Raw genomic sequence first — 27,924 nt, forward strand, 5'->3', positions numbered from 1 at the left:
GGAAGCACCAATGTTGCCATAGAGCAAATGAAAATTAATTTCTAATAATAATAATAATAATTATGGTTTATTTATTCCCAAATATACATGCTTATAAATAAAATAACACATAATAAAAATATGAACTATTCGGAATAAAAAGCTACATCAGCTTACCTCCAAAAAGAGGCAGCTGCTAGAGCAAAGCAAAAATTATATAAAAAAAATACATGGCCGCAAAGCAGTGAGCAACGAAAAAAAAAAACAATATAGTTTTCAGTTTACAAATTAAAAGAGAAGAGAACGAGAGAGAGAGGAGAGAGATTAATTAAAATAAAATAGAAGAAGAGTAAGATCAGATAGAAATGAGATAGCATAGTGAGATGATGTACAAATTAATGCTCTTCAACCAATTTGGCTTTAACCTTTCGTTTGAAGACTGGTATCGATAAAAAAAAAAGTCCATTAGTTTGTATTTATTAATTACAGAGGCAATTTGATAGGTAAATGACTTCTTAAATGTTTATGAGGTGGTATAGTATAGTGGTCAGTTCTATGAGGTGGTATAGTTAAAAGGTTTAATTTTTGGATATTGATGTTATGAACATCGGTGCGATATTTAATTTTGCGGTGGAGATATGGAGGACACTGAAATTTAATAATTTTATAAAAAAATACTGCTGAATGTAAATTGCGCCGTCCACTCATATTAAGCCATCCTATTTCGGACAATTTGTGAGATATTCTTTGTCTACACCTTATGCCAAATGTGAGTCTCAGACAGCAATTTTGCACTTTTTGAACCCTTATGTCCAGGCTGTCCAAAAAAGGCCCATATACGTGATCAGCAAAGTTGAAAAATGATAAAACGAGTGTTTCACAGAGCATAGCCTTAGTTTTTTGCGATAAATAATATCTATGTGAATAAATTAGTTTCAACATCGAATATGCTTTTTTTAAACAAATAGTAATATGTTCTTTAAATTTTAATTTATAATCCAATATTAATAAAATTTTGTACCTTGATTACTCGGCAACATTGGTCTTCTGTAATTTCTTACGGTAATGCACATTTAGAACGTTTTGATCATAACTATAAACTACTTCAACGCTAATTATAGTAATGGAATGAAAATTACACAGTTTCGTTTATGGATGCAATTTTTTTTATACTAAGGAGTGGCTGTCATAGTTTGGGAATAGAAATTATATGGTTTTACTATTACTATTTATTTATCTCTTTAATTCATACATGACTACATTGCAAATGTTTTAAATAAATAAAATCATATACCAACATATTTAAGGCGAGTGTTACTAATACCTCGATCACTCCGCAGTTTCTACCAGAACCTGACAAAAGAAAAATAACATAATAGGTCAGACTTTGTTTTGATAATTACCATTTTCGGAGTTATCTACAAAAAAAAAGAATTTTATCTTCATGGATATGTACGATATTTGACTTACATTCTGGATAGTACAACAAACTCTTCAACTTTACATATCCAGTGCCTGGAATTTTGAGTTCGCAATGGATTAGGGTGCCAGGATCTAGCTCATTTAGTTTATGAGTTCCCACTATTGACATACTGTACCTTTCAGTGATTGGATTCTTTTTTAAGTCCCATTCTATTATAGAAAGGCGCATCCTAGAAAGGAAGTCAGGTAGATTAAAAATACTGAATATGCAAATATTTAGTTATGCAATAGTACACACAATAAAAATTCTTTGTAACAGATTAGTCTTTTTTTATTATTTTTTTAACTTTTTCTAATTCATCACTACAAATAGATCTACCATGTTAAATCTGAATGAGAGCTGAATTACTTTTCAAAGGAATAAAAAGTATGATCAAGGAAAAATGCTTTCAGGCGATTCCTAAATTTATTTCCAAAGAGCGAGCATTGGGTTGCAGAGCATTAAAGAATAAAATAACCAGTGGCATTCCTAGACCTCGCAAGCTTGTCTCATCCAGACAATGTTATTACCTTGTCTAGTTGGTATAAGTCACCGTGAGTATGGTATTAACTCAGATAACACATATATATGTATAATAATGGTATAGCTAACACAGAGTCTAATAAAGCTTCCCCTGCAGCAAGTTTGAAACAAAACACTCTCTTGGTATGTGCAGTATGCCCCCACCGAAGAATAGCATAAAAAGGTCGAGAATGATATATCCATGGCATATATTTATTTCTGGCATCGGATAGTTTTTTACACAAATTATACACATGTCCTGATCTAGTCATACGTGTAAAGTGTACTCTAAGGTATTTAACAGGGGTATCATCAGTAACACCAGCGTTATTATAATTCATTGTTTCAGTCTTAAATGAATTCAGAGACAACTTGTTATCCAACCAAGGCTTCAGCCTCTCGACCCAAGTGTCCCCACTATCCGATCAATATTCATAAGAAAAATAAATCGTGGTATGATCAGCAAACAGGATTAATTGTGCACAATGTACTGCATTCAGCAGATAGATGAGAAACAGGATGGGACCCAAAACAAAACCCTGCCGGATTCCATGAACATGATTACACGTATTGCGGCCTATCTCTTAAGTTGGATAGTAGGAGGATGAATTAGAACGATTAATTGAATTACATGGATGAAAAGAATTTTAGTTTCTGTAAATGAATATGATGGGATACACAGTCAAAATGAGGGCAAAAAATCTGAATTACTCAAAACCGATAAGAATATGAGTTGCTAGTGCACTTGTAGCAACAGTTGTAGAGCCACCGAAACCAAACCGATTTCAAATAAATAGTCCTGTTGATTCAAAGTACTTCTTAATCTGGTTAAGTAATGTTTTCATAAAATGTAGATATACTATAAGTTTTGATATAGGTCTGCAGTGTGATAGTTCTTTTCTCCATAATATTTTTTTATTGTTTTTGCTGTCGAAAGAGCAGAGATCACCTAAAAAAGTTGCAAGAATCCGTACGCATACGATCATTTAATGTAGCGTATTAAACAAATTTAAACGCCAACATTTTCTATAAAACGCCGTAGAACGTATCTGTCAAATCAGAGAAATTTTGAGAAATAAATATTTGCATTAAGAAAATAGAACTTTTTACGAAAATTAAACAAATATAATATAATCCCGAGACATACATAGGTTAACGATACCATACCTCGGGTATTGAGAGTTCAAAAATATTGCAACCTAGGCTGGGCTGCGAAACAGCCTTTCAGCAACTTTTGTTGGAAGGTAATAAAACATAAAAAAACGTAACAAAGAAGGCAAACAGTCTGGTGGACTAATCTAGTTGAACTAAGAGCCGAGGCGAGAAGGATATTCAATAAAGCCAAGATTGAAACATTTATCTGAGTTAATAGATTATAATAAAGAAAAAGGGAAATCGTGTAATCTAAGGAAAGTAACAGATACTTCCTAATGAGGCTCTACCACACGAACGCAGCCATCTGAAGAAAATTGATTTGAACTTTCATAATATCTACAACAAAGAGCCTGAAAGAATAGGCCATCACAGTCTCCTCAAAGACAAACAAGGCTAGTAACGTCTGACTAAAATGGTTGAAACAGATGAAGCAACCCTAGTAACACACCTATTCAAAAACTATAGTCTGGACGACCTAGTTAGACTCCTGGCAAAGTGATTTTTAGACATAGATTGTTAATAATGTCCCAACTTATTACTCCTCAATGCCTTTAGCGGAAAAGAATCTCATCCACTCTCTGCAACTAGTTTGAGGCTAGCCTAAGACAATCAGTTCATTTGGGAAAGGTTTTCTTTGGGAAGGGCAAATGAATAGCAAGAGTAGGCCGAGGCTATCTCCAAGGAGGTATTTTATAACCATCATACTGGTCAGTTCTTGTAGACGATCTACTAACAAAAATAAGATACAAAAAAATGCATGGTTTGGATATTGCAGATGCATTGGTCACAATAGTCTGAGAAAAACGCATGGACTATCGAGCATAATCCTGATTTTGGACTAGCACAATTTTACATAAATGGAATGGACGGAATTTGTAAGGAATATAATATTTTCATCTATCCCCAATTGGTAAAAAACATTTGAATTGATTAAGTTAAATTACATTACATTTAGTCCGGTAAGGATTTTTACACGTCATTATACATTAATTTTTGTCTTTGCTACTAACCTTGAATGAATATCATTTTGCACATCCTTAAAAAGCACCATTTTAGGTGCCGGATACACGTCCGAAACTGTACAGGTGAAATTAACGAATTTTTCATCGCTTGCTTTACTTATAAATATTTGCTTTTCTGGCTCTGAAATTCATGAAAGTAATTGAACATCCTGTATATTTTTCAATATTTACCGAACACTATCATATTCTTCATGCGCGAATCATGGTCTCCCAATGTTGACACTAAACATCTGTATTCGCCAGCTAATTGTGTGGTTGGATTTAAGATTTTGACCGCTCTGTATACGGTGGTCGGATCGTCGGTGGCTGTATAATTGAGATCCACGGCATTCTGGAAAAGGTACATTTTCAAGATTTTGATTAGGTATTTTTGGGATCTATGGGGTGAAAACCTACGAGGAGAAACATTTTTGTTAAAAATGTCCATGCATTGAGGTACCCGAAAAATGTCTTTGAATTCTGAACTTTGGTATCCGGTTGTTGAAAAACTATAGCCTCAATTCAACAATTTTTCAATATTTCTGACGTTTTCATAATCCGAGATGATGATGACACCTTCCATGGTTTTATTAGGGTATTCTAAGGCAGCTTAATTGATTTAATCATAAAATACCTACTAGATATAGGGTATTTCTAGACTGTGAGACCCGATTTAGTCCTGAAAACTTTGGAAATGTTAGTATTCGTTAGACTGGCAGAATTGAAAATTCAGGATTTACCATATTTATAGACTGAAATTTATAAAATGAAAAAATTAATTTTGAAAGAATGGGGATTTTTTTTTTTTTTTTTTTTTTTTATGGTATACACAAGCACAAGAGGAAAGTCCTATGTCACTCTTGGAGTGGTGCTTGCGCGAAGATATTTGTGGGCATTTATCTTGAATCGCTGCAGGTTGTATGCGTCGGGAAATATGTGAGGTGGAAGCCCGTTCCACAAAGAGGATGTTCTCCAGATGAATGAGTCCCGATACAGCGACGTCCTTGGGGTAGGCAGGAGGACTCGATGTAGATGAGCCGCAACTGCTAGACGCGTCCTTCTTGCCGGAACAGCCCTGGGTGGAATCAGGCCTGCCAGCTCAGAGGAGCACTTACCGTGATAATAACGGTAGAATAAACAGAGATCAGCCACCTTTCTCCTGTGCTCCAGACTATCCAGACTCTTTGTCAGTTCTGGTTTGTCGATAAGACGAATAGCTCTCTTCTGTATAAAATCTAGCAGCTTTAAGCTATGCTTGGGTGCAGAGCTCCAGACATGCGAGCAATACTCGAGGGAAGGGCGTATTTGAGCCTTATAAAGAGTCAGCAGCTGTTCTGGTGTATACAGTTTTTTCGTTTTGAAAAGCACTCCGAGTTTTTTGGAAGCTGCCCTAGCGATCTCGGCAACGTGGTCATGCCAGGACACACTGTTGGTGACTTCGACTCCTAGAAGATGTAAAGATGAATTCATTGGCAATGTTTTCCCTGCCATAACCAGCTCCGGGCCATCAACGTTAGTAGTCTTCATCGTAAATACTGCAGCCTGCGTTTTTTTAGCGTTAAAATTGACCAGATTGTTACCGCCCCACTCCATGATTGCTCTAATATCGTTGTTGATTGAAGCTACTTGTTGCTGCCTAAGATTCTGAGAAGTTGCGGCTGTCGTTGGTTTGGCGGACTTAAATGTGGAAATAAGTGTGCTATCGTCCGCAAAGCTGTAGATTGGATTAACAGTGGTTCCTAGCAAATCGTTAATATATATCAAGAAAAGGGTGGGGGATAGAATGCATCCTTGAGGGACTCCAGCGTTAATGTTAAATTTGTCGGAGAGGTGTCCATCGACGGCTACTTGGATTGTTCGTTGTTCAAGAAAACTTTTGATCCAATTCAATAATGAGTTTTGTATGCCGATTGAGGAGAGCTTGGTTAGTAGTCTCTCATGCCACACTCTGTCAAATGCCTTGGAAATGTCAAGAGCGACTGAGCGTGACTCGCCGTGCTTCTCCATGGCCTCCGTCCACAAGTGTGTGACGTAAGCCAGAAGATCGCCGGTGGATCTAAGCTTTCGAAAGCCGTATTGATGATCGCTGATTAGTCCAGATGATTCCAGATATCTTAACAGTTGTTGGTTGACTGCTTTCTCCATAATCTTCGATATTACTGGAACTAGTGCAATCGGGCGGTAATTGGACGGCATCGTCTTTTTACCCTTTTTGGGTACAGCTTGCACTTGAGCAGTTTTCCAGCTTGTTGGAAATGAGCCCTGTTTATACGATGCCGTGAACAATCTACATAAGGGAGGAGTCAATTCGTCTGCACAACGTTTTAGTACTATGGCTGGAATTCCATCGGGTCCAGAAGCTTTGTTGGTGTCTACGCTTTTAAGAATTTTATTTATAATTCGTTGGGGAAACGAAATTTCTCCCATCGATGAATTCACCCTTGGCAAATATGGCGGTGTTTTGCCTTGCGAGTGCAGAGTAGAATTGGACGCGAAGAGTTTACCCAGTAAGTTGGCTTTTTCCCTTGCTGTTACCGCGATAGAACCATCATCTGCTGTTAGGGGGGATTTAGAGTGTTTCTAAGCAATCGAATAGATTTAAGTTTGAAGCACTTGAAATCCAGTCTGGAAGATTCGATTTAGCCTTAAAAAAGTCGGAATTTAAATATTTCTAGGCTGGCAGGATTGATTTAACCTTGAAAAACTTGAAATGCAGGCTGGTAGACACAACTTAACTTTGAAAGACTAGGTATTTAAATTATTTATATACGCTGCAGAATTAAAGGCTCAGCATTTATACGGTATTTATAGGCTTGCAGGATAGATGTCAACTTAAAGGAGATAAAATTGTGGCTGGTAGGCTAATCCAAGTCAAGTCAAGTATTTCTAGGGTGGCTGAAAGACTTAAAATCCAGGCTGGTAGATCCGATTTAGCCTGGAACGACTTAAAATTTAAAGTATTTCGAGGCTGACAGAATTTAGGGTATTTATAAGCTAAAGGTATTTAAAGGATCGATTTAGTCCTGAAAAACTTGAAATTTAGGCTGGCACATCTGCTTTAACTTTAAAGTATAAAGACTGATATAGAAGTTTAAGTCATTTTTCCATTGACTTAGTCGATTTATCCTTGAAGGACTCGAAATGTGAAACATCCCTTAATTCTTGGTGTACAATTCGCTAATAACTAATTTGTAGTTCTGCTCTCATTTTCGCGCACTTTTTTATTCTTATATTTTTCTTCCAAAGTAATGACTTATGTGTTAATATAATTTATTACACTAATAGTTCGTATACTATTACAACTTTTTCTTTAATTCGTGACTTTGTCCTTTAAGCAACACTTTACATTACATCAAACATATATATGTAATAATATATATACCACAACCGTTAGATTTTTATTTGGGTCGAGCTTAACGACCATATATAGAAGTGGAAGAATTGTTATTCGTATGGTTGTAATAACTATTAACAATAATTACTTTATTATGAAATTCAGTAAAATCGATCTAAAACTAATTCAAAGCCAATTCAAATGACTTTTCTTTAAAATGGTCTATGTAATATAGTCAGTAGGTAAGTAATATACTTCGTCCAGGCAATGAAAGAAATTCAAGAAGCAAAGTATATACTTCGTAAGTAGGAAGCAGGCTGCCAGGCATTTATCCGCTCGTCCGATATTTAAGTAGAACCACCGTCTATAGATTACAACTTGTTTGCTTTGTAATCTATAGACGGTGGTAGAACCTTTCTACTATCGGAGAGTAAAAGGGCAATACCTCTTGAGGGATGTCCGATTTAAAAGTCGCACCAATATTCCGAATTGAACTGAACCTCTGGCAGCGCTGGCTCTTCCGCGATAATTCCAGAATAACGAAGAACAGCTGATATTCACGGTTGCTAGTATCGTTACAATATCTAATTTTAATACTTCTCTATTTATACATGCATTTAAAATATTTTTTTTCAAATTATCCATCTTTGCACACCTATGCCTCATAAAGAAGATATCGCCTCGAACTGACTTTGTCTAGACTCTACTGTTATACAGGTTGGGAAATTGAAGATTACGCATTGTCCAAAATAATGGCAACACCGCTTCCTCTCGTCGAAGAGCGGCCACTTCCAATCTTCTGATAGATATTTGCTGTTTTTAGTTTTTTACAGAATAATAATGTTAATATTGGCATGCCTCATTTTGCTGTGTGACTACCCGCTGCACTGTTGAATATTAAAGCGCTATTATTTTTTTCTTAAGTAATTATGGCTGTTTATAATCCTTGCCAAAGAGTTCAAATTATATGAAATGATTTTATGGGCGCAATTCGGCAGTACAATGTAGGGACTTATTTTCTATTACATTTCAAATATCCTTTTGTCTTCAAGATTGTCATAAATGCCACACTTAAGTACAAGAACATTCTATTTAAAGGGTTCAGGAGCAAGAACAACTGGAAGAAATGGTTTGTAGTGCTCTGCAAGTGGATTCAACATGATAAACTAGAAGTGTTTGAGAGGAACTGGGTATGGACTATAAAACTATTGCCAGTATTTGGAAAACATATAATAAGAAATGTTTTAAATATTCTAAAACTATTTCACGAAGACCAGTGGCGAAGAATAGCATTTTGTAAATCTGTGATCGAAAAAGCAATTGAAAAGTAATTTTTTTACGAAATATTCTATCGGACAAATGAGCACAGAAGTTTTCAATTTCGTACTCAGTGTATCTCCAAAAATTGAACGTTTGGGTTGGTACTTTGGGCGACTATATTATAGGGCCTTCTTTTATTCATGGTACCTTAAATTCTCAAAAATACCTTGATTTGCTGCAAAACCAAGTTCCTCCTGCCATTCAAATACTCTTTGACTTAAATCTGGGATAGGTATATTCTCATCAAGACGGCTGTCCTGCTCATGATGCGGTTATAGGAAAAGAATTTTAAACAAATACTTTTCCTAATCGTCTTTGACGAATTAAGTAGGCCAACAAATTTAGGAGGAGTAGCGAGAGAAAATAGATGAATGTGCCAATTCAATTTCATCAGAAACTTTTTTCGAAATATGAAATAGCTTTTATGATAAGTTGACTTATTGTTAACCAAAGAACGTTATTGGTAAGTTTATTTTTATGAATTTTAATTCTATTTTTGTATAGTGTTTAAATTTTTCGAATAACGCTTTAATTTTCATTATGCAATACACAACCTAATAAACATTTTGAGATTGCCTTTCTATGTGGGTGGTACACTGATGTATGTAAAACCTACATAAGAAAATTTTAGAAATTTCATGAGTCATACGCTTACTAACGTCGTACTGAAAAACAATGATGTAGCGTTGATTGAATAATAGGAGCATCCTATTATTCAATTAACGGATGTAGCAAGCGAGTAGCAGAGCGCACGAAATTCATGCGTGCGAGTTGTCATAAGCACCTCACTATGCGTAATGATTGATTCCCCAACCTGTATTGTAAAATTTCCTTTTTTTGTTACCTTTAACATTCCGATAGATTGCGGTTTGTTGGGCGGAATCCACTGGTAAACCAATTCTTCATTTAAAAACCACTGAACCACAAGGTCAGTGTCGTCCGGTCTGATTGAGTAATTGCAATCGAGAATGACCGGTCTATTCGTGTCGTTTTTTACTGCGTTCGGTACTTTTACGTAGTTGATTTCCACTTCAGATGTGCTACATACTAAAGGAAGAAATGTAATTTAAAACGATACTAGTGTATTACAGTAATACTATTACTTAAGACTAATATGTTTTATAAGATTATAATATGGTTCTCAGAATGATACAAAATGTTTCAGAATATAAAGTTTACTTTCGAGACCAAAATTGTTCCTAATTTTTTTTATAGGATTAGACTTTGCTGGTAAACTATCTGTTGAGGTAAAAATGATAATTCCACTTTTCGAAATGGCGGATGAGCGCTATTTTCCAGAGATAAAAGTTTCAGCTTAAAAACAAAATAGGAGCATGCATGAATTAAAACAGTATATTTAACAAATCATCATTATTTTAAACATCGCGTTTGGTCCAGATGTAAACATGTTTGTTTCATAACCTAATTTCTGTCGGTGTGGTTTTAGTTTATGTACAAGTATTTTGGGTTTGTTTCATAACTTTTTTGTGAAGTTTAATCAGAATGGAGTCTGTAGATGGTAAGCACATTGTTGGTGATAGTGACCGGGGTAGCCGAAAGCGACAAATTAATTTAACAACTAGGGAAAGAAAAAAACAAGTGAGGTATGAATTTATTTTTTAATACTTATTTCTTTGTTACGACTTTATACTATTTTAAGGTATTCAAACCACGATCCCGATTTAGAGCAATTTGATATAGCTTGCAACCATAAAAATAATTCAAATTTAAAATGCCAGCAAGTGAGTCGAGAAGATGTAATTAAACTGCGGGAAGTTTTTTATAGAAAATCCAATAAAACCGTTCGAGATGGAATTTTAGCCAGTTACATTACTTTAGATATACCTAAACGAAAAAGGTGTCGCAAGGCTGATGGAAAACCTCACTCTTTTGCAGTAAAATATTGCGTAAGTTAAACTAAAAGTGCTCAAATCCCCACGCTGTTATATACAATTATTTTTATAAAAAAAAAATATGGATTAAATTTTTTTTTACCTATTAAAATTAAATATTTTTTTAGTTTGAATGTTTCACCAAATTTTTTTTCGTTAAGCAACAAAAATTGCAGGTTTGTCAGAAGTTTATAATGGCTGTTTACAATGTTGGTCAGATGAGGGTGAATACCATTTGCAGGAAAGTGCAAAGTGGGGAAACAGTTTTAACAGAAAAAAGGGGAGAAGATAGACGCACTTTTAAGTTTGTGGATAAACTAAATGCTGTCATATCTTTTATTAGTCAGTTACAAGGAAACGAAAGCCACTATGGAAGAAAAAAGTCTCGACGGATTTATGTATCATCAGAATACAAAATTTCTATACTTTGGCAATTAGGTATATAACAAAAAAGCACCAAACAATCTGAAAGTAAATTACAAATATTTCAGCCGGGTGTTTAATAAATACTTTAATATAGGATTCGGTAGTCCCGCTACTGATGTCTGTATCTACTGCGTTAGAACACAAACCAAAATTGGTATCTCAAATTGCTACACAAAGACAAAAGTTATCTACTGAACTAAAAGTGCATAAATTCCATGCATCACAATTTCATAAATTAATGAAAGTTGAAGATCCCAATACCATTTCATATTGCTTTGATCTGCAACAAGTTCAGGTATTACCCAAGGTCCCTATTCAGGAGGCATTTTAGGCCCAACAGCTGTCAATATACTTTTTTTGCATTACCAAACTTAATTGTAAAGACCCCGTATTTTATACGTGGATGGAGCACCAAGCAGATAGAGGAGCGACTGAGATATCTTCCGCTCTTATTAATTTTTTGAAAAAACTTACATTTCCAGACAATGCGATGAAAATCCGTTTTTTTGCAGATAGGTGTAAATAAATAAATGTTGTGCATGCTTTAATGTTTTGGCTTCAAACGTTTTCATGTGAGCAGATTAGGAACATAGAAATTATATTTCCAATTAGAGGTCACTCTTATCTCCCCGCCGATCGTATCTTTGGACGCATTGAAAAAAGCTTAAGGTCTCATAGTATTATAAAAACTATAGATCAATATTGGGGTATCTACACCAAAGTGGGTGGTGTACAAAAACTTGGAACTGACTGGCATTTACTTGACATAAAAAAACTCTTGATGCATCTGAAAAAAATTACTGGCATTCATTCTTGTCGAAGACTTTTGTTAAAGAAAAAAGTTCCACCCATAATATTTTGCTGAAAACTGAGTTACTATATCGCAATTCAGATGAGACAAAAAAAGTTTCCATCACTCCTAAAACCACGAGTAAGATTCGATCAAATAGAATTATAGGAATTAGGTTTGGGTCATAAAATAAAGGGAAAAAAATAGATAGTTTAAAAAAATTATTGGCATCATTATCTGGAGAAAACTGGAATCAGGATCCAGAATTGGAATAGTTAGTTCCAATTTTAGAAGGCCAGTGTGAGGTTAAAACCAATGTTAAAGAAAGTGAGGACTGTGACTGTAACGATACGGAAGATGTTAATTTCATTTGAGTTTGTTAAAAAATAAAAATACTGCTTAAAGAAAATGGTTTTTAATTTTTTGGTGGTAATTTTACCCAAAAAATTTGTCCAAATGACAATCAAAAGGCATTTTGTCCACTATAGACATGCAAATAGCATTTTGTCCATATGTTTTTCTAAAATACTAAAGTTACTTTTGCTTCTTCTAGTCTGCCATTCTAGTATTTACTTATCCTAAATTTTCGTAATTTTTTGGTAAAAGTCCTAACTCGGTAAGTAAGACCGATTCGTAGCACCAGTTTTTGATGTTTCCTGAAAATTTACAATTTTGGGCAAACCGCATTTTGCAAGTCTGCTCCTCATTTCCTTTATGTATTACTGTTCTACACGGAGATTGACGATCGATGGTACGTTAGCCATATATAGAAAACGGAACGTAGCATTTTTGTAAAAATTTGGTAACAATGGTAACAGACAATACCCTATCGGTATAAAATATTTTCAACACTGCATAGCAAAATGGCAACACTTGATTTAATTTTTTAAATAGAACAGCCTAAATATTTTAAGATATTTTGATTTTCTGCTTTTAGTCTTTTTTAGTCATACCTATCTTTAGCTGTTTTCGAGAAAAAAAATTGCGTGTTTCTTGTTAAAAACCAAGGGCTAACTAATTGTTTATTTCTCAGCTATTTAAGTTCCTCAAAAGCTAAAATTTTAAACTTAAAAAAAATCAAAAAAAAAACACTTTAAGAGACATAAACTTCCTATAGCCTGATTCAATCAGCATTATATTATAGAGTAGTCGAAAATTAAATTAAAATCTTTCATTTACTAAAATGGTGAAAAGTTAATTTTTTTAAATCGAACGCTCTATATTTTATTTTATATTTTAATGGACAGTTAAAATGCCTTTAATCTATTATAATATATTCCCATACCTATAAGTCCGTTTTAGCAATAAATACTTTTAATATTTTTATTTCGTAAATTACTTAGTTAGCTATAAAAATGTTACAGTGGTATAATAAATAAAAGTTTTTACTGTTTTTTAAAAAATATACAGAGTGTTGAAAAAAAAGTGTTTGGAGAGGTCCATTTTTCAAAATTTCACAAAAAGCCCATTTCTCAAAAACCAGAAGCAATAAAATTCCGAACATTTTTATACATATTCCAGAAACTGATTATTTTTACGGACTATTTTTTCTGAAAATTTAAGAAAATGCCCATATTAAATCAAATCAAATCAAAAGTAATTTATTTGCCATAAAGAGTCAATACATCCCTAGAAACAAAATAAAGATAATATATTTAATATTTTAAATTACATCTTCTCCCGGCAAAAAGGTCTGTCCCGCGATTTTAAACAACCGATACTCTTTAGCTACTGACAAAAGAAGCCAAGAGTGGGAAAACTCATATCGCGAAAACCACTAGAAATAATGTTTGGAAAAAATTTTACACATATTCCTGAAATAATTTAGCTGCGGATACCTAGTTCAGCGCTTTCCAAAAAATTCACAGAATTAAAAAAAAAAACATTTTATGGAGAGGTTGTTTTTTTTTCACAAATTTTACAAAATGCCCATATTTTAAAAAAGAATGAAAATAAAATTTTCAAAATTTCTATACATATTCCTGGAATAATTTAACTGAACACCTTCTATTTAAACGTTTTTAAAAAAGTGTATATTTTGAGAAAAAAAAAATTTTGGAAAGGTCTCCAAAAATTTCATAAAATATCTATAACTCAAAAACCAGTAAAAATAAAATTCTGAAAATCTTTGCACATACAGTTATGGTCAAAAAAATAAGGTAGTTGTTTATGCATAATTTAAAAAAAAAACTTATTATTGTTGTATTTTATTTACTTAACAGTTATTTAGTTTAAAGCCGGGAATAGTATTAAACAAAAATAAAATTCAGATTATTAATATTTTTATCAGTGTAACAAAATAAAAATATTTTATTCTAATAATATAAGCGGACAAAAAAAAGAGTATCCATTCTAAAAAATATTTTTCTGCAGAAAACAACTAAACACTTTATAAGATAATCCTTAGTATTTCGTAGCACGACCTTTGTTCTTCAAAACGACGACAGCAGATCTTCTAGGCATAGAGTCAACTAACTTTCGGCATTCTTTTTGACCAAGCTTTTTGAATTTCTTCTTAAATGTACTTATACCTACCACACACCTAAATTAAATGTAGCCTTTTTATTGTTTGTTTAGGTGTGACTTAAAATATTCGATACACAAAAATAGTAAACTGGTTTATTATACACTTACACACTAAACACAATTAAGACTATTAGAAGAAACACTTACTTACACTGTATCTTTTTTGTACTAATTATTTCGATTTAGATATCGCACTAATTTCAGACTTAAACTGGCCTCCTAGCGGACATCAGTAATAGATTTACCATTAAACTTATTCTGTAAGATTTGCTAACTTTCGCAGGTGCGTTCCCAAAAACGTAAAAGGGCTGGTAGATGCGCGGTAGTTAATATCGTTACAATATTTAAAAAACAAAACTCTACTGTATTGTTAAGGTTTTGTTGGTTTTTAATAGAAATAGCAGCTTTTGACTGAATCTAGAAGACGACATATTAGATTAAAATTTTGTATCTCTGTTTTTTATAATCGCGATAATAAACTTCGAATTTGCACGGCCTCTATAACCAAACTTCCTTCCCGCAGTGAATTTCTTTTAAAGATGGGATCCATGGGTTTACCCTAGAATAAACCACGCACAATACCGAGTTTTAGACTATATAAATGTTTAGTTACCTTCAGGTTAAAAATAAAATTGAAATATGCTTATGAACTCTCTATATACAGTGAGAGCCAAAAGTCCGGAATAAATTCATTTAAAATTCAGGGGTATGTTAAAAAAAAACGCTTGGACACGTCGATTTTTATTTTTAACTGCGAGTTTTCTTACTATCATTTTATGTATACAGGGTGGTCCAAGAATAAGTTACGACCATCAACTTCAATTTTTGAAATGGAAATACCTATTTTTTATTCTGTATTCTTAAAGAACAGAAAATTCTAGACATATTTCATGTACAATGTCCTATACCTATCTTCATTTGTTTTTGAGTTATGGACAGTTGAAGATCGGCATATTTGCACTTTTGACATGTTATAAAATCCAAACGGTTAGACATAGACAAATGCAGTTTGCACTTTTAATCGAAGCTTTTTTAAAACCATCTGTTGACACTAGCTAGTAAGTAACTGAGAAATTTACGGTAGAATTTCTAAAAAAACATTCAAAATATTAATGTATTTAATCAAAAGTATTGTATAAACGTTGAACAAAAAGAAACTATTCTAATCTAGACCGAATTAAATGTTCAAATTGAGCCCCATTAACTTCTTGACAGTAAGCGAGTCTTGATTTGAATTCTCTCAGAACGTTGCGTATCATTTCTTGAGATATTCGTTGAACCTCATTTCTTATATTATTTCTCAATTCTTCTAAATTGTTGGGTTTATTTACATACACTCTATGCTTTAAATAACCCCACAAAAAGAAGTCCAAAGGAGTCAAGTCGGGGGACCTAGCAGGCAACTCCAATTGACCCCTTCGCCCAATCCATCGACCCGGAAATACCTCACTTAAATATTAGCCCACGGCTCTGCTGAAGTGTGGCGGCGCGCCATCTTGCTGGAACCAAATTGAAGCTTTTGGAATATTGGGATTATTTGCATTTGGAAACATCAAACATAAAGCGGGAATCAGTTCGTTCCTTAAGAATTCCAAATAACGTTGACCTGTTAAGGTACCTTCGAAGAAAAATGGACCTATGACTCTGTCATTGATAATGCCGGCCCAAACAATCACAGATTGAGGATATTGAGTATGAGCTTCAATCACCCAATTTGGATTGGAGGAAGACCAGTAACGGCAGTTCTGTCTGTTCACTGTACCATTGACGCAGAAGGTCGACTCGTCAGAAAAAATTATTCTACGAGTAAAAAGACGGTCGTTATGGCAAACATTCATTATAGTTTCGCAAAACTCTAATCGATGATCTGTATCATCTTCGTTAAGTTCGTGGATTAATTTTAATTTATAGGGATGATATTTTGCCTTTTTCAAAATCCTTCTTAAAGATGTTTTTCCAACATCGTTATCTAGTGCTGCCTGTCTAGTCGGTGTATGAGTAACTTCTTTTCCTCGGAAATTGAGGGACGACCCGATCTGGGTCGATCTCTGACGTGACCTAATTCCCTAAATTTTCTTTCTAGTTTGCTAACGGTAGACTGAGATATTGTCTTATCAGGATACTTGGTATTAAACATTTCACAAGCCTGGTGTTGGGTCCTAATGCGATCACCACATCCTATCATAATTAGTATTTCTGATCTCTCAGTTTCACCTAACTTATTCATCTTTTCAGGCAATATTAAATTTTACAAAAAACAAGGTTACCTTAGTAAGGGTGTTACATAGTTGCATGAATTATTGTATGTTCAGAAATTCAGTTGTAAATTTCTCAGTACCTGTTGACACTAGCTAGATGGTTTTAAAAAAGCTTCGATAAAAAGTGCAAACCGCATTTGTCTATGTCTAATCGTTTGGATCTTATAACATGTCAAAAGTGCAAATATGCCGATCTTCAACTGTCAATAACTCAAAAACAAATGAAGATAGGTATAGGACATTGTACATGAAATATGTCTAGAATTTTCTGTTCTTTAAGAATACAGATTAAAAAATAGGTATTTCCATCTCAAAAATTGAAGTTGATGGTCGTAACTTTTTTTTGGACCACCCTACATAAAATTATAGTAAGAAAACCCGCAGTTAAAAATAAAAATCGACGTGTCCGAGCGTTTTTTTTTTGAACATACCCCTGAATTTTAAATGAATTTATTCCGGACTTTTGGCTCTCACTGTATATATAGGTCCACATATTGGTTATAGGTCAAGTTATTTTTATGTTAATAACTTGACGGGGTTCATAACTAAGGGCTTGGGCCGGTGTTCACTCAATTAACCCTTTTGAACTTGAACGTGTTCATGATGTGAAGAATACACACGGTTCACTGGTGCGCATCAGAATCGATATTGAATTATTTTAGAATCGAGGTCAGTATTATTTCCTTATTTAACTCTTATCTTTGAATAAATTTTTAATTCTAAGGCAGTGAACGTGTAAATGTTTGCAGCATGTTTGCTCTCTACGTCTGCTATTGCTGCATCTTACTATTGACCTAAAAATTAATTGATCAAGTCAAACTATGACTGATTTACTCAAAAACATTCTGCGTCGTTATATATTTTTTAAATAGTTATTCTAAATGATTTTTTTGGAAAAAAAAAATATCGATTTTTATGATTTTAGGTAGTTATTAAATATTGGTCAAGATTTTCCCCTTCTGCATTTAATAACCGTAGCAGGTTTTCAAGATTACCTGTGTGGACGTTTCCAGATCATTTTTTTCTGTAGAGCAGGTCCCAAGTGTGCTCTATGAATTTAAATCCGGCCAGCCGAAAACTTTAATATCGACCTCCTGAAGATCCTCTAGGGAGATTTCATGAATAAGGAGAAACTTGTTATCAATAGACGGGGCAAAACGCACATGTTGTTCGAAGTTTACTTGTTTGGAAGACTTAGTATTGGACGTTGCATTGGAAATATCGCTCACCTTCTCGTTTTTAAACAGGTATTTGTCGATCTGAGGACTAAACTAATCCTCGGCTCGAATCTGTGAAGAGCACGTTACCCCAATAATTTATATTCCAATTTAAGTGCTCCCTAGTGAGAAGGAGTATAGTGACCCACTAACTCACCCATTGTAACCATATTATAAACTATAATTGTACATACATTAAGTAGAGTAGTACTACTGATCCCTGCGTAATATTTGGAATTTTTTTATCGAATTTTTCACAAAAAAATTGCTTAAAAAAATACCATGTCAATGGGATTATTTTGATTTTTTAGTGAAATTATGAAATTGGGAAGGAGTAGCTACATCAATATTTTTACTAAAACATCGTTTTTTTCGAAAATATTGCGAAAATTGAAATAACCATTGATAGGTTTTTTTTGAAAAAATTTTTAGGTAACAAGTAATTTTTAGTATCAAAATCACAATTAGAAAAAATCATACATGATATTTAAACACGGATTGATAGGTACCATGTCGATGGGTTTATTTCGATACTTTGAAGAAATTTTGAAATTGGGAATGACATTGCTACTATGAAAATATTTAATTTATACCATCATTTTTTATTCAGGAAAAAATAGCCTGAAACGAAAATGGGTTCATGGGTTTAGTCCAATTTTTAAGGAAAAAAAAATGCCAGAAAATTATGGATAGTATACAAATTCTAATTTAACTTTTGGATTAGTGAAAAAAAATTATCTGAACAGGAGTACCATGCCGATGGTCTATTTTGATTTTCAAGAAACAAATGCAATTCTAAAAAAATCATTAATAGTATAAAAATTACAATTTCACCATTAGATTAGAGAGGCAAAAGTAGCTGTAGACACAATTATCATATGGAGGAGTTTATTTTCATTGACTTTTTTTTGATTTTTAAAAAGTGGCACAAAATTGGACCAAAATCATAATTTTTGAACGAAAGCAGCTGATTTGATCTTGAAATTTGGTCATATCACTTTAACGAAGTGCCGTTGCTGCATTATTTTATAGGATTTATTCAGAAATCTAATTCACGATTATCTTCCTATTAAAGATTTCTGGGATAAAAAAATATTTTTTAATTAACGCTTTGATCATTTTAATCGAATCAGTCCTCTAAAAAACCGACAATTAATTTAAATTTAAAAGGTTGCGACTATTATCGTTCGGTTCCAAACTAGCATCTCATATTATATAAAAAAGACAAATACCTAATTATAATACAGAAAGTCTGACCAATAATACCACTGCATCAAATTTTTTGAGACCGATACAAGAAAACGAAGTACTTCACGCTATAAACGATTTAAAAGACAATTCATCACCAGGGGAAGATGACGATAATGTAAGAACAATTAAAAATGTGGCGCATGTCTTCAAAAATAATTAATTACAGATTTTCTTCTCAAAAGTGCCCTGAACATTTATAAAAAACTATTGTTAAGCCAATATTAGAAAACGGAAATAAGAAGAGGTTAAACTATAAATCAATTAGCTTAATCTCTAAAATTTTTAAAATATTAGAAACGGCTCTCAAAAAAGGAATAAGCAACTTTCTTTAAAAAGAAACAATATAATATATCCTTCATGCAATTGAATTTCTAAGTGATAACTCAACTAATGATGCTATAGCAATACGAATACATATGGACAAAAAAAATTCAACTAGTTTAGACAAAAAGAAAAAAAGGGTTTGTGGACTTGCTAAAGACTCTTGGTACTAACGGGTGGTGCGTCGCCGAGCGGAACATAGGAAAACCCATGTATATTTTAAGGGGGTCAATTATTGGCTTCCCTGTACATTTTATAGAAAAAATGTAAGATAACTTTTTGAAGAGACCAATCTGGCAAATCCTTGGGTTCAAAAAATTTTAATAAGCGAATCTTGAATAATCCAATTAAATGTTGCAAAATTGCAAAATTAGCAAATTTTCGGTTCAGGTAAAACCAAACGGGCACCAGTAAAATGAATATTGTCACTGACGTGAGGAAAAGTGTCAATAAATCAGTGACAGTCGATATTTGAAAACAAGTATGAATTATTCAATCGACGAAAAAATAGTATAACGATGAAGTTATTTTATTTAATATAACTTCATCGTTATATTAAATAAAAGTTTAGATAAAAAAGTAATGTTAACGTGTTTTACTTTGAATGTATGGTTGTGAGATTGATAAAACGAAAAAAAAAAACATTTCTTGTATTCGGCTGTACGTTAGATTTGACAAAGCCTTATAACAAATTGTTTGCTAGTGTCTGGTTTTACCTGAACCGAAAATTTGGTATCTAATTTTGCAATTACATTTAATTGAATAATTCAAGATTCGCTTATTAAAACTTTTTGAAACTTTGCACGAGGGTTTGGGGTTTGCCAGATTGGTCTCTTCAAAAAGTTATCTTACATTTTTTCTGTAAAATGTACAGGGAAGCCAGCAATTGACCCCCTTAAAATTTACATAGGATTTCCTATGTTCCGCTCGGCGACGCACCACCCGGTATAATATCTACTACTTGATTTTATACTATAATACTACTTTTGTCAGGACTGCATATGGTTTGTATCCGTGGACCTACAAATGACTTAATAAAACACTACTTCAATAATCGCAAACAGAGGCTAGATATAAATGGCAGCAAAATATAATCCAATAAACATATGAACTGCCGCAGGGTAGGTACAATTCTGGAACCACTTCTTTTCCTAATTCATATTAATGATCTCTTAAATTTAATTTAAGTATTATGGAACTATAATTTGATACACAGTTGGAACTGTGCTCTTCTTATATCTTATATCGGAGCTGGAAAAAATTACAGGATGGTTTGACAATAATAATTTGACCATAAAGAAACAAAAAACTTTATATTTTCCATATATGCGGCGAACAAAAAATCACATACACATAATAGTCTCAAGGTGAAACGGCGAAGTTTGGAAGTTAAAATGTACCAATACCAATCATGCAAAATACTTGAGACGATGATGACGATGAATGACGCATGATACTTGGACTACTGTTTGACAGTTGACTAACAACTAAATAACATAAAACTGTGTATTGTGCTCTTGTGTATGGATTATACACCAGATGCTATTAGACAAAATATTATTGAACCTTTGGAGATTCTACAGACGCGAATTATTAATAATAATTAATATTTAATTTGCCAACTTGTCAAAATCTCTAAAAATATTTAATTTACCAAAATATTTATGTTTTTAATTTTTTTGGTTGTTTTGTATATTTCCCTAATTCAAATTAAAAATCTTAATTTTTAATTCAGAAAAAGCACACTACTCTCAAGTATTTTCCCCATATAAATGATATATATACAGGGTGAGTGTTGATCGATGATAGTTAGCCGTATATGGAAAACGGAACGTAGCATTGTTCTGAAAATTTAGTGACCATGGTAATAGACAATGCTCTATCGGTCTAAAATATTTTCAGCACTGCAGCGTTGCCGCTTATATAGAAAAATGGCAACACCTTTGATATAGAATGGAACACCTTATATATTTTTAGAAATTTAGATTCCCTGTTGCGTTTTGAGTCTTTTTTAATCATACTTTCTTTATACCTATCTCAAGCGGTTTTCGAGAAAAAAAAACAATTTTGCTTTTTTATTTTAACACATTGCATCTAGATTTACAACCAATGGATAAAAAAGCTTATTTTATACTACAAAAAAAAAGGATGGGTATAATAAGTTTTGGAACTTTATTGCCACTGGTTTTTAAGTTATGACTATTTTGTAAAATTTTTGAAAAAAAAAATTAACTTCTCCAAATTTTTTTTTTCTCAAAACTGTGTATATTTTTAAAAAAATGCTGAAACAGGTACCTAGTCAAATTGTTCAGAAATATGTGTAAAAATTTTCAGAATTTTGTTGGTTTTTTCACTGTTTTTTAATTTATAGGCATTTTATGAAATTTCGGAAAAAATAAATTCGACATCTCCAAAAATTGTTTTTTTTTCTTAAAAACTGTACAATTTTTTGAAAATGCTAAAATGGGTGCTTAAATCAATTATCTTAGGAATGCATATCGAAATTTTCAAAATTTTATTTTTCCAATAATATTTTTTTTCTCGAAACCCTGTAAATTTTTTGCAAAACGCTTAAATAGATGTCTAGTCTAATTATTCCAGGAATATGTTTGAGGAGTTTCAGAATTTTATTTTACGGGTTTTTGAGTTATAGGTATTTTGTGAATTTTTTAGAAAAAAAATCTACCTTTCTAACAATTTTTTTTTCAAAATTCTGTACACTTTTCTTAAAAACGTTAAAATAGGTGTCGAGACTGTCGAGCCAAATTATTCCAGGAATATGTATAGACCTTTTCAAAAATTTACTTTCACTGTTTTTTGAAATATGAGCATTCATTTTAAGAATTGTGCAAAAATTGACTTTTCCAATAAACGTTTTTTTTCCAAAATTTTGGACAACGCTGAAGTAGGTATCCAATTAAATATACTTGTAAGAATTTTTAAAATATTATTTCTACTGGTTTTTGCGATATGCCCATTTTATGAAATTTTAAGCAAAAAAATGGACCTTGAGTAAAAAATGTTTTTTTCCTCAAAATACTGTACATTTTTGAAAACACGCGGTGTGCAGTTAAATTGTTTCTGAAATATGTATAAAAAATTTCAGAATTTTATTGCTACTGTTTTTGAGTTATGTGAATTTTGTCAAATTTTTGAGAAAAAAATCGATCTTACAAAAAAAAATATTTTTTTTCAAAACTCTGAGAATTTTTTTTTAAATACTTAAATATTTGTCAAATCAAATTTTCTCAGGAATACGTATAGAAATTTTCAAAATTTAATTTTTATTTGTTTTTGAAAAACGGGCACTTTTTACACCAAAAATGAGTCTTCTTAAAAAAATTTTTTTCTAAATTTTGTTGATTTTTTGAAAAACACTGAAAGAGAGGTGTCTAGTCAAGTTATCCTTGAAATATGTGCAGAAATTTTCAGAACTTTATTTCTAGTGGTTTCTGAGATATGGTTTTTTTGTGAAATTTTGAAAAAATCGACTTTCTCCAAAAATATTTATTCTTTAAAATCCTGTATATTTTTTGAAAAACTGTTATTTATTATACCATTGTGACATTATTATAAGTAACTAAATAATTTACACAATAAAAATGTTTAGAATTATCAAATTTAAGGAAAATAAGTATTTATTTCGAAAAATCGGCTACTTAGGTATAAAAATATGCTATATTAAATTAAACATATTTTAACTGTCCATTAGAATATAAAATAAATGTTCGTATAGATTTAAGGTATTCCATTTAAAAAAATTAACTTCCTACCATTTAAGTAAATGAAAGATTTTAATTTAATTTTCGACGACCCTGTGTAATGCTAAATCAGGCTCTAGGAAGTTTATGAAGATAGTCCCTTAAAGTTTTTAACAAAAAACACGCAAATTTTGTAATTCTCGAAAACGGCTTAAGATCTCTGGATCTCTCTATAATATAATTATATGAATACATACATAAGAATAATGCAAGTATGAAACATAATTAAAAATGAAATAAAGAGATTGTTAGAAGAATTCTAATAGCCATAATATAACAAAATAGAACGTATTATTGTAAATCTAAAAGTACCGCAAATACTAAATGCCAAACTATTTTTTTAATGTATATAATTTTTTAACATTCAATAACACTTTTTTCCAAAAAAAATTGTATTTTAAAAATTATAAAAAAAAGAAGTTATGAACTTATTTTTCTGTTTTCAATACTAAACAATTTATTTAGATAACTAAACAATTTTTATATTACGAAATTCTAATAAAACATTAAAATAAATTAAAGCTTATTAAATTTTATAGTAGAAAAAGGAAAAACTTACCCATACAAACCCAAATCACAAACCTCAACTTTTTAATTTCAGACATTTTTCAAAGACCTGAAGATATATTATATCCATGCAGTTTGCCGCGCTTCAACTTTACATGTCGTCCAGAAATTTACGGAGGTTTATCACAAAGGGATGCTACTACAAGGCGCAAGGCTGAACAAACGAATCTTGCAATAACGTTTTACCGGGTGTCCCATGAATAATAGTTGAAACTGTTGATTAAAAAATAGGAGTAAAAAAGGCTAATTTTACAACTTCATAATATGTTGTCTTATTTTATCATTGGACATAAATTGGGTTTTTAAACAGAAATAGTCCAAAACATGACCTAAATAAAGGACGAAATCGTTTCGGCTAAACGTCCACATTTCTTCTGGAATAAAATCAGTTTTATTTGAGGTCCTCACAAAATTTAGCCTTACCTCGTATAATCTTGGAAAATAGTTGTAATTTTTCATATTTCGGTTTTTTTATTTATTTATTTTTTGGCACACATTACAAACACCAGTGAACTAGTAATTACAAGTAATGGCATAAAAATATAAATAATTCAGTAACTAAACTAGAAAACAACATGGAAAAAAGAAACATACATAAAATTGAAAAGGGAAAACACATACAAATTTACATCAAGGAAACAAGAAATAAAATAAACACAATTGACTTTCTACCTAAGGCCTAATAAACATTAGCAGGAGTAGTTGTTGAGCTATATTAAAAATATCTATGTGATTCTTTTTAAATATGTGTTTACATATCAGTAGCATTCTATTTATGGGTGAAGGGCTCCCTAGATCGATTTTGAATAAATTTTAATCTAGAATTCTCAATTTAATCTTAGGAACATTGAAATATATGTACTTACCTAAATCACAGTCTCTATATTTTTTATTGTTTAGGATAGAGTGTATAAAAATCACAGTCTGTTTGTTTCTTCTGTCTAATAACCTTGTAAATTGGAAGCTGGCCAGCATGCTTCTGTATGAGGCCACACACATGGATAAGCATTATCTTTTTTAACATAGAGGTATCTTAGGAATCTCTTTTGAACTTCTATGTAATCTATGTGAATGTGGGCGGATGTCATCCAAATTTGTGCAGCATATACCAAGTGTGGTCTAACCAGGGCATTATAAAGTCTAACAATAATTTCTAGCTCAAATGTCCTGCTATTTCTAATCACAAACCCCAAAGACTTATTGACAAAAAGCGTTATTGACCATTTCTATATAATGTGTATTGAACTTCATATCACTCCGAAAAGTGACTCCCAAATCCCTAATTTTAGTCTTACGCTCCAGGATGAGCCCATCAATTTTGTAATCATATTCAGTAATATTTACCTTCCGTGAAAAACTAACAACAGAACACTTAGTGACATTTTATTGTTGCGAAACCATAAAATGATATTGTCTATGTCGCTCTTGAAGTAAAATGCAATCTTGAAGGTTGGTTATTATTTTAAAAATTTTAAAGTCATCTGCAAAAAGAAGTCCCACAGATTTTGATAAGCAGTCGGGAAGTAAATTTATAAATAATGTAAAAAGAAGGGCACCTAAGATGATACCTTGCGGTACACCTGAGGTAGCCCTATATTCATTTGAAGAGCTTTTGCCAATTTTCACCAGTAGGATCCAACTTCGCAGATAAGATTGCAAAAAGCAAAAAACTGAGTATGATACACCCAGTGCAACCAGCCGATCCAGTAGCAGCCCATGATCAACCCGGTCGAACGCCTTCTCACAATCCGGGTGGTGCGTCGCCGAGCGGAACATAGGAAATCCCATGTAAATTTTAAGGGGGTCAATTATTGGCTTTCCTGTATATTTTACAGAAAAAATGTAAGATACCAATCTGGTAAACCCTCGTGCAAAGTTTTAAAAAAATGTAATAAGCGAATCTTGAATTATTCAATTAAATGTAATTGCAGAATTACCAAATTTTCGGTTCGGGTAAAACCAGACACCAGCCACCAGCAAACAATTTGTTATAAGGCTTTGTCAAATGTCAAATCTGACGTATATCCGAATACAAGAAATTTTTCTTTTCGTTTTATCAATCTCACAACCATACATTCAAAGTAAGACACGTTAACATTACTTTTTTATCTAAACTTTTATTTAATATAACGATGAAGTTAAACCAAAAACAACTATTATTATCGATTATTAAAAAAATAATTTTATCATACTTAGAATTGAATTAAACCAATAGCAGTATCTGAAATATTTTCAACTTATTTTCCCATCAAGCCTATCTGGTCCATTTCAACCATTAAACCTATCGTTAGTAAATTCGAGTCTAAAGACATTGCAATAAATAATCGTAAATGTTTAACTCAGAAGATCGAAAATAGATCCGAAAAAAGAGAGAACAGAAATCAAACTCAACATTGCGGAGGGTTGTTGGGTGGGGTCAGAAATAAAACAGAAACCTGTTTACCGAAATGTCGACGTTTCGACTTATATTAAGTCATCCTCAGGACACTGAAATGGATTCAACTTCAAATGACTTCAATAATTTTAAGTACATAAAAAACACTATTAAAATAAATATTTACGCGTACAAAAATTAAAACAACAAAAAACAAAAACCACGACAATCAAAATAATCCGCTAAAAATTTTTTTTATAAAAAAAAACAATATTAAATTAATTTTTTATACATTACATCTCTTACCTAAGTCTAGGTTTCTTAAGTTATAATTAAAACACATTTATAAAAGGAGCGTAGAATTATTTTTAACATGGGTTAAATTGTAGGTGTTATTGTGGGCAAACTAGAATCAACAATAAGCCAAGAAACAAATGTTTTTACGCTCGGAAGAATAAAAACATTTGTTTCTTGGCTTATTGTTTATTCTAGTTGATAATCAAATGTTCAAACAACCCTCCATTAACAGCTAAACAATATCCTAACCGATCATAAAATTTATTTCTAACGTTACTAAGTTGATATTGGGAAATTTTATTACATTCTAACGAAATAGCGTTTAGTAACTGGTTTAGATTATCAAATTTTACACTTTTATAAATGGCACTTTTTAAATGACCCCACAAAAAGAAGTCATTCGGTGAAATATCAGGTGACCTGGCTGGCCAAAGTATCCGGTACCGTGGACCAATAATATTGCCGTAAAAAGCATTTTCCAAGCACTCTCTAACCATACAGGCATTATTGGCCGAGCAACCATCCATTTGGTACCAGATCATTTGATCTTCCTGAACAACTTCTTCCAAGGCGGGTCCAATTTGATTTTGAAATAAGTCCAAATATGTTTCACCTATTAGGTTATAGTCCATAAAAAAGGGTCCAATGATATGGTGTCCGATAATTCCCGCGAATACATTTGTTTTTTGGGGATATTGTGTCCGAGTATGAACAAAGCGATGTATATTTTCTTGGCTCCAATACCGGCAATTCTGAACATTTGGTTCATTGTTGAGGGTAAATGTCCATTCATCGGTAAAACAAATAATTCCTAACATTATTTGCTCTTTCCATTATTTCAAAACAAAATGCCATTCTTTGCTCTTCATTTCTTTCCTGCAGCTCTTGATGTTTTTCGAATTTATACGAAAAATATTTGTGTTTTTTTAAAGTGCGCAATACCGTTGTATAATGTTTATTTACCTCTTGCCCAAGAACCCTCGTACTAACCATCTTGTTTTCCTCCACACTCAGTAGAATATTAAGATCTCTGTTCTCTCTTTCTTCAGCTCTATTTTCGATATCCATCGAGTTGAACATTTACAATTATTTATTACGGTACCTTTGGACTCGAACTTATTGACAATACGTTTAATAGTTGAAATAGATGGAATGGGCTTGGTGGGGAAATGAACTGAAAACATTTCAGATACTGCTCTAAAACTGTTTCTTTCATAATGCCACTTAATTATGGCTATTTTTCGTCGATTGAATAATTCATACTTGTTTTCAAATATCGACTGTTATTGATTTATTGACACTTTTCCTCACGTCAGTGATAATATTCATTTTACTGGTGCCCGTTTGGTTTTACCTGAACCAAAAATTGTACAGGAAAGCCAATAATTGACCCCCTTAAAATTTACATGGGTTTTCCTAGGTTCCGCTCGGCGTCGCACCACCCGGTAGATTACATCTATCTGAGCTTTGC

At 32.4% G+C, this 27,924-nt stretch overlaps 1 protein-coding gene across 3 annotated transcripts; it reads right to left on the reverse strand.

The window, feature by feature from the left end:
- Nucleotides 1-1,193: 1,193 nt before the first annotated feature.
- On the reverse strand, nucleotides 1,194-23,897 carry LOC126750720 (uncharacterized). 3 transcript variants are annotated; one of them, XM_050460431.1, is made up of 7 exons: nucleotides 23,775-23,897; nucleotides 9,618-9,820; nucleotides 4,312-4,471; nucleotides 4,129-4,255; nucleotides 1,450-1,631; nucleotides 1,383-1,397; nucleotides 1,194-1,332 (listed from the first exon to the last, which is right to left on the reverse strand). In XM_050460431.1, the coding sequence occupies exons 1-7, from the start codon at nucleotides 23,818-23,820 to the stop codon at nucleotides 1,226-1,228; spliced, it is 840 nt and encodes a 279-aa protein (XP_050316388.1). In that variant the 5' UTR covers nucleotides 23,821-23,897; the 3' UTR covers nucleotides 1,194-1,225. The 3 variants fall into 3 exon arrangements, with proteins under 3 accessions (XP_050316388.1, XP_050316387.1, XP_050316389.1); XM_050460430.1 differs by having other exon boundaries at nucleotides 4,129-4,261; XM_050460432.1 differs by lacking the exon at nucleotides 23,775-23,897 and adding an exon at nucleotides 14,559-14,646 and having other exon boundaries at nucleotides 4,129-4,261.
- Between the last annotated feature and the right edge of the window lie 4,027 nt (nucleotides 23,898-27,924).

This window comes from Anthonomus grandis, chromosome 2, assembly GCF_022605725.1.
Source record: "Anthonomus grandis grandis chromosome 2, icAntGran1.3, whole genome shotgun sequence".
NCBI lineage: Eukaryota > Metazoa > Arthropoda > Insecta > Coleoptera > Curculionidae > Anthonomus > Anthonomus grandis.

Excerpts from the sequence above, each read along its gene's own strand:
- LOC126750720 (XM_050460430.1), bottom strand. The coding sequence starts at position 23,820 with ATGTCTGAAATTAAAAAGTTGAGGTTTGTGATTTGGGTTTGTATGG. Across the intron at positions 9,821-23,774 it reads TGTGATTTGGGTTTGTATGG|TATGTAGCACATCTGAAGTG; the intron begins GTAAGTTTTTCC and ends TTCTTCCTTTAG. Across the intron at positions 4,262-4,311 it reads GAAGAATATGATAGTGTTCG|AGCCAGAAAAGCAAATATTT; the intron begins GTAAATATTGAA and ends CATGAATTTCAG.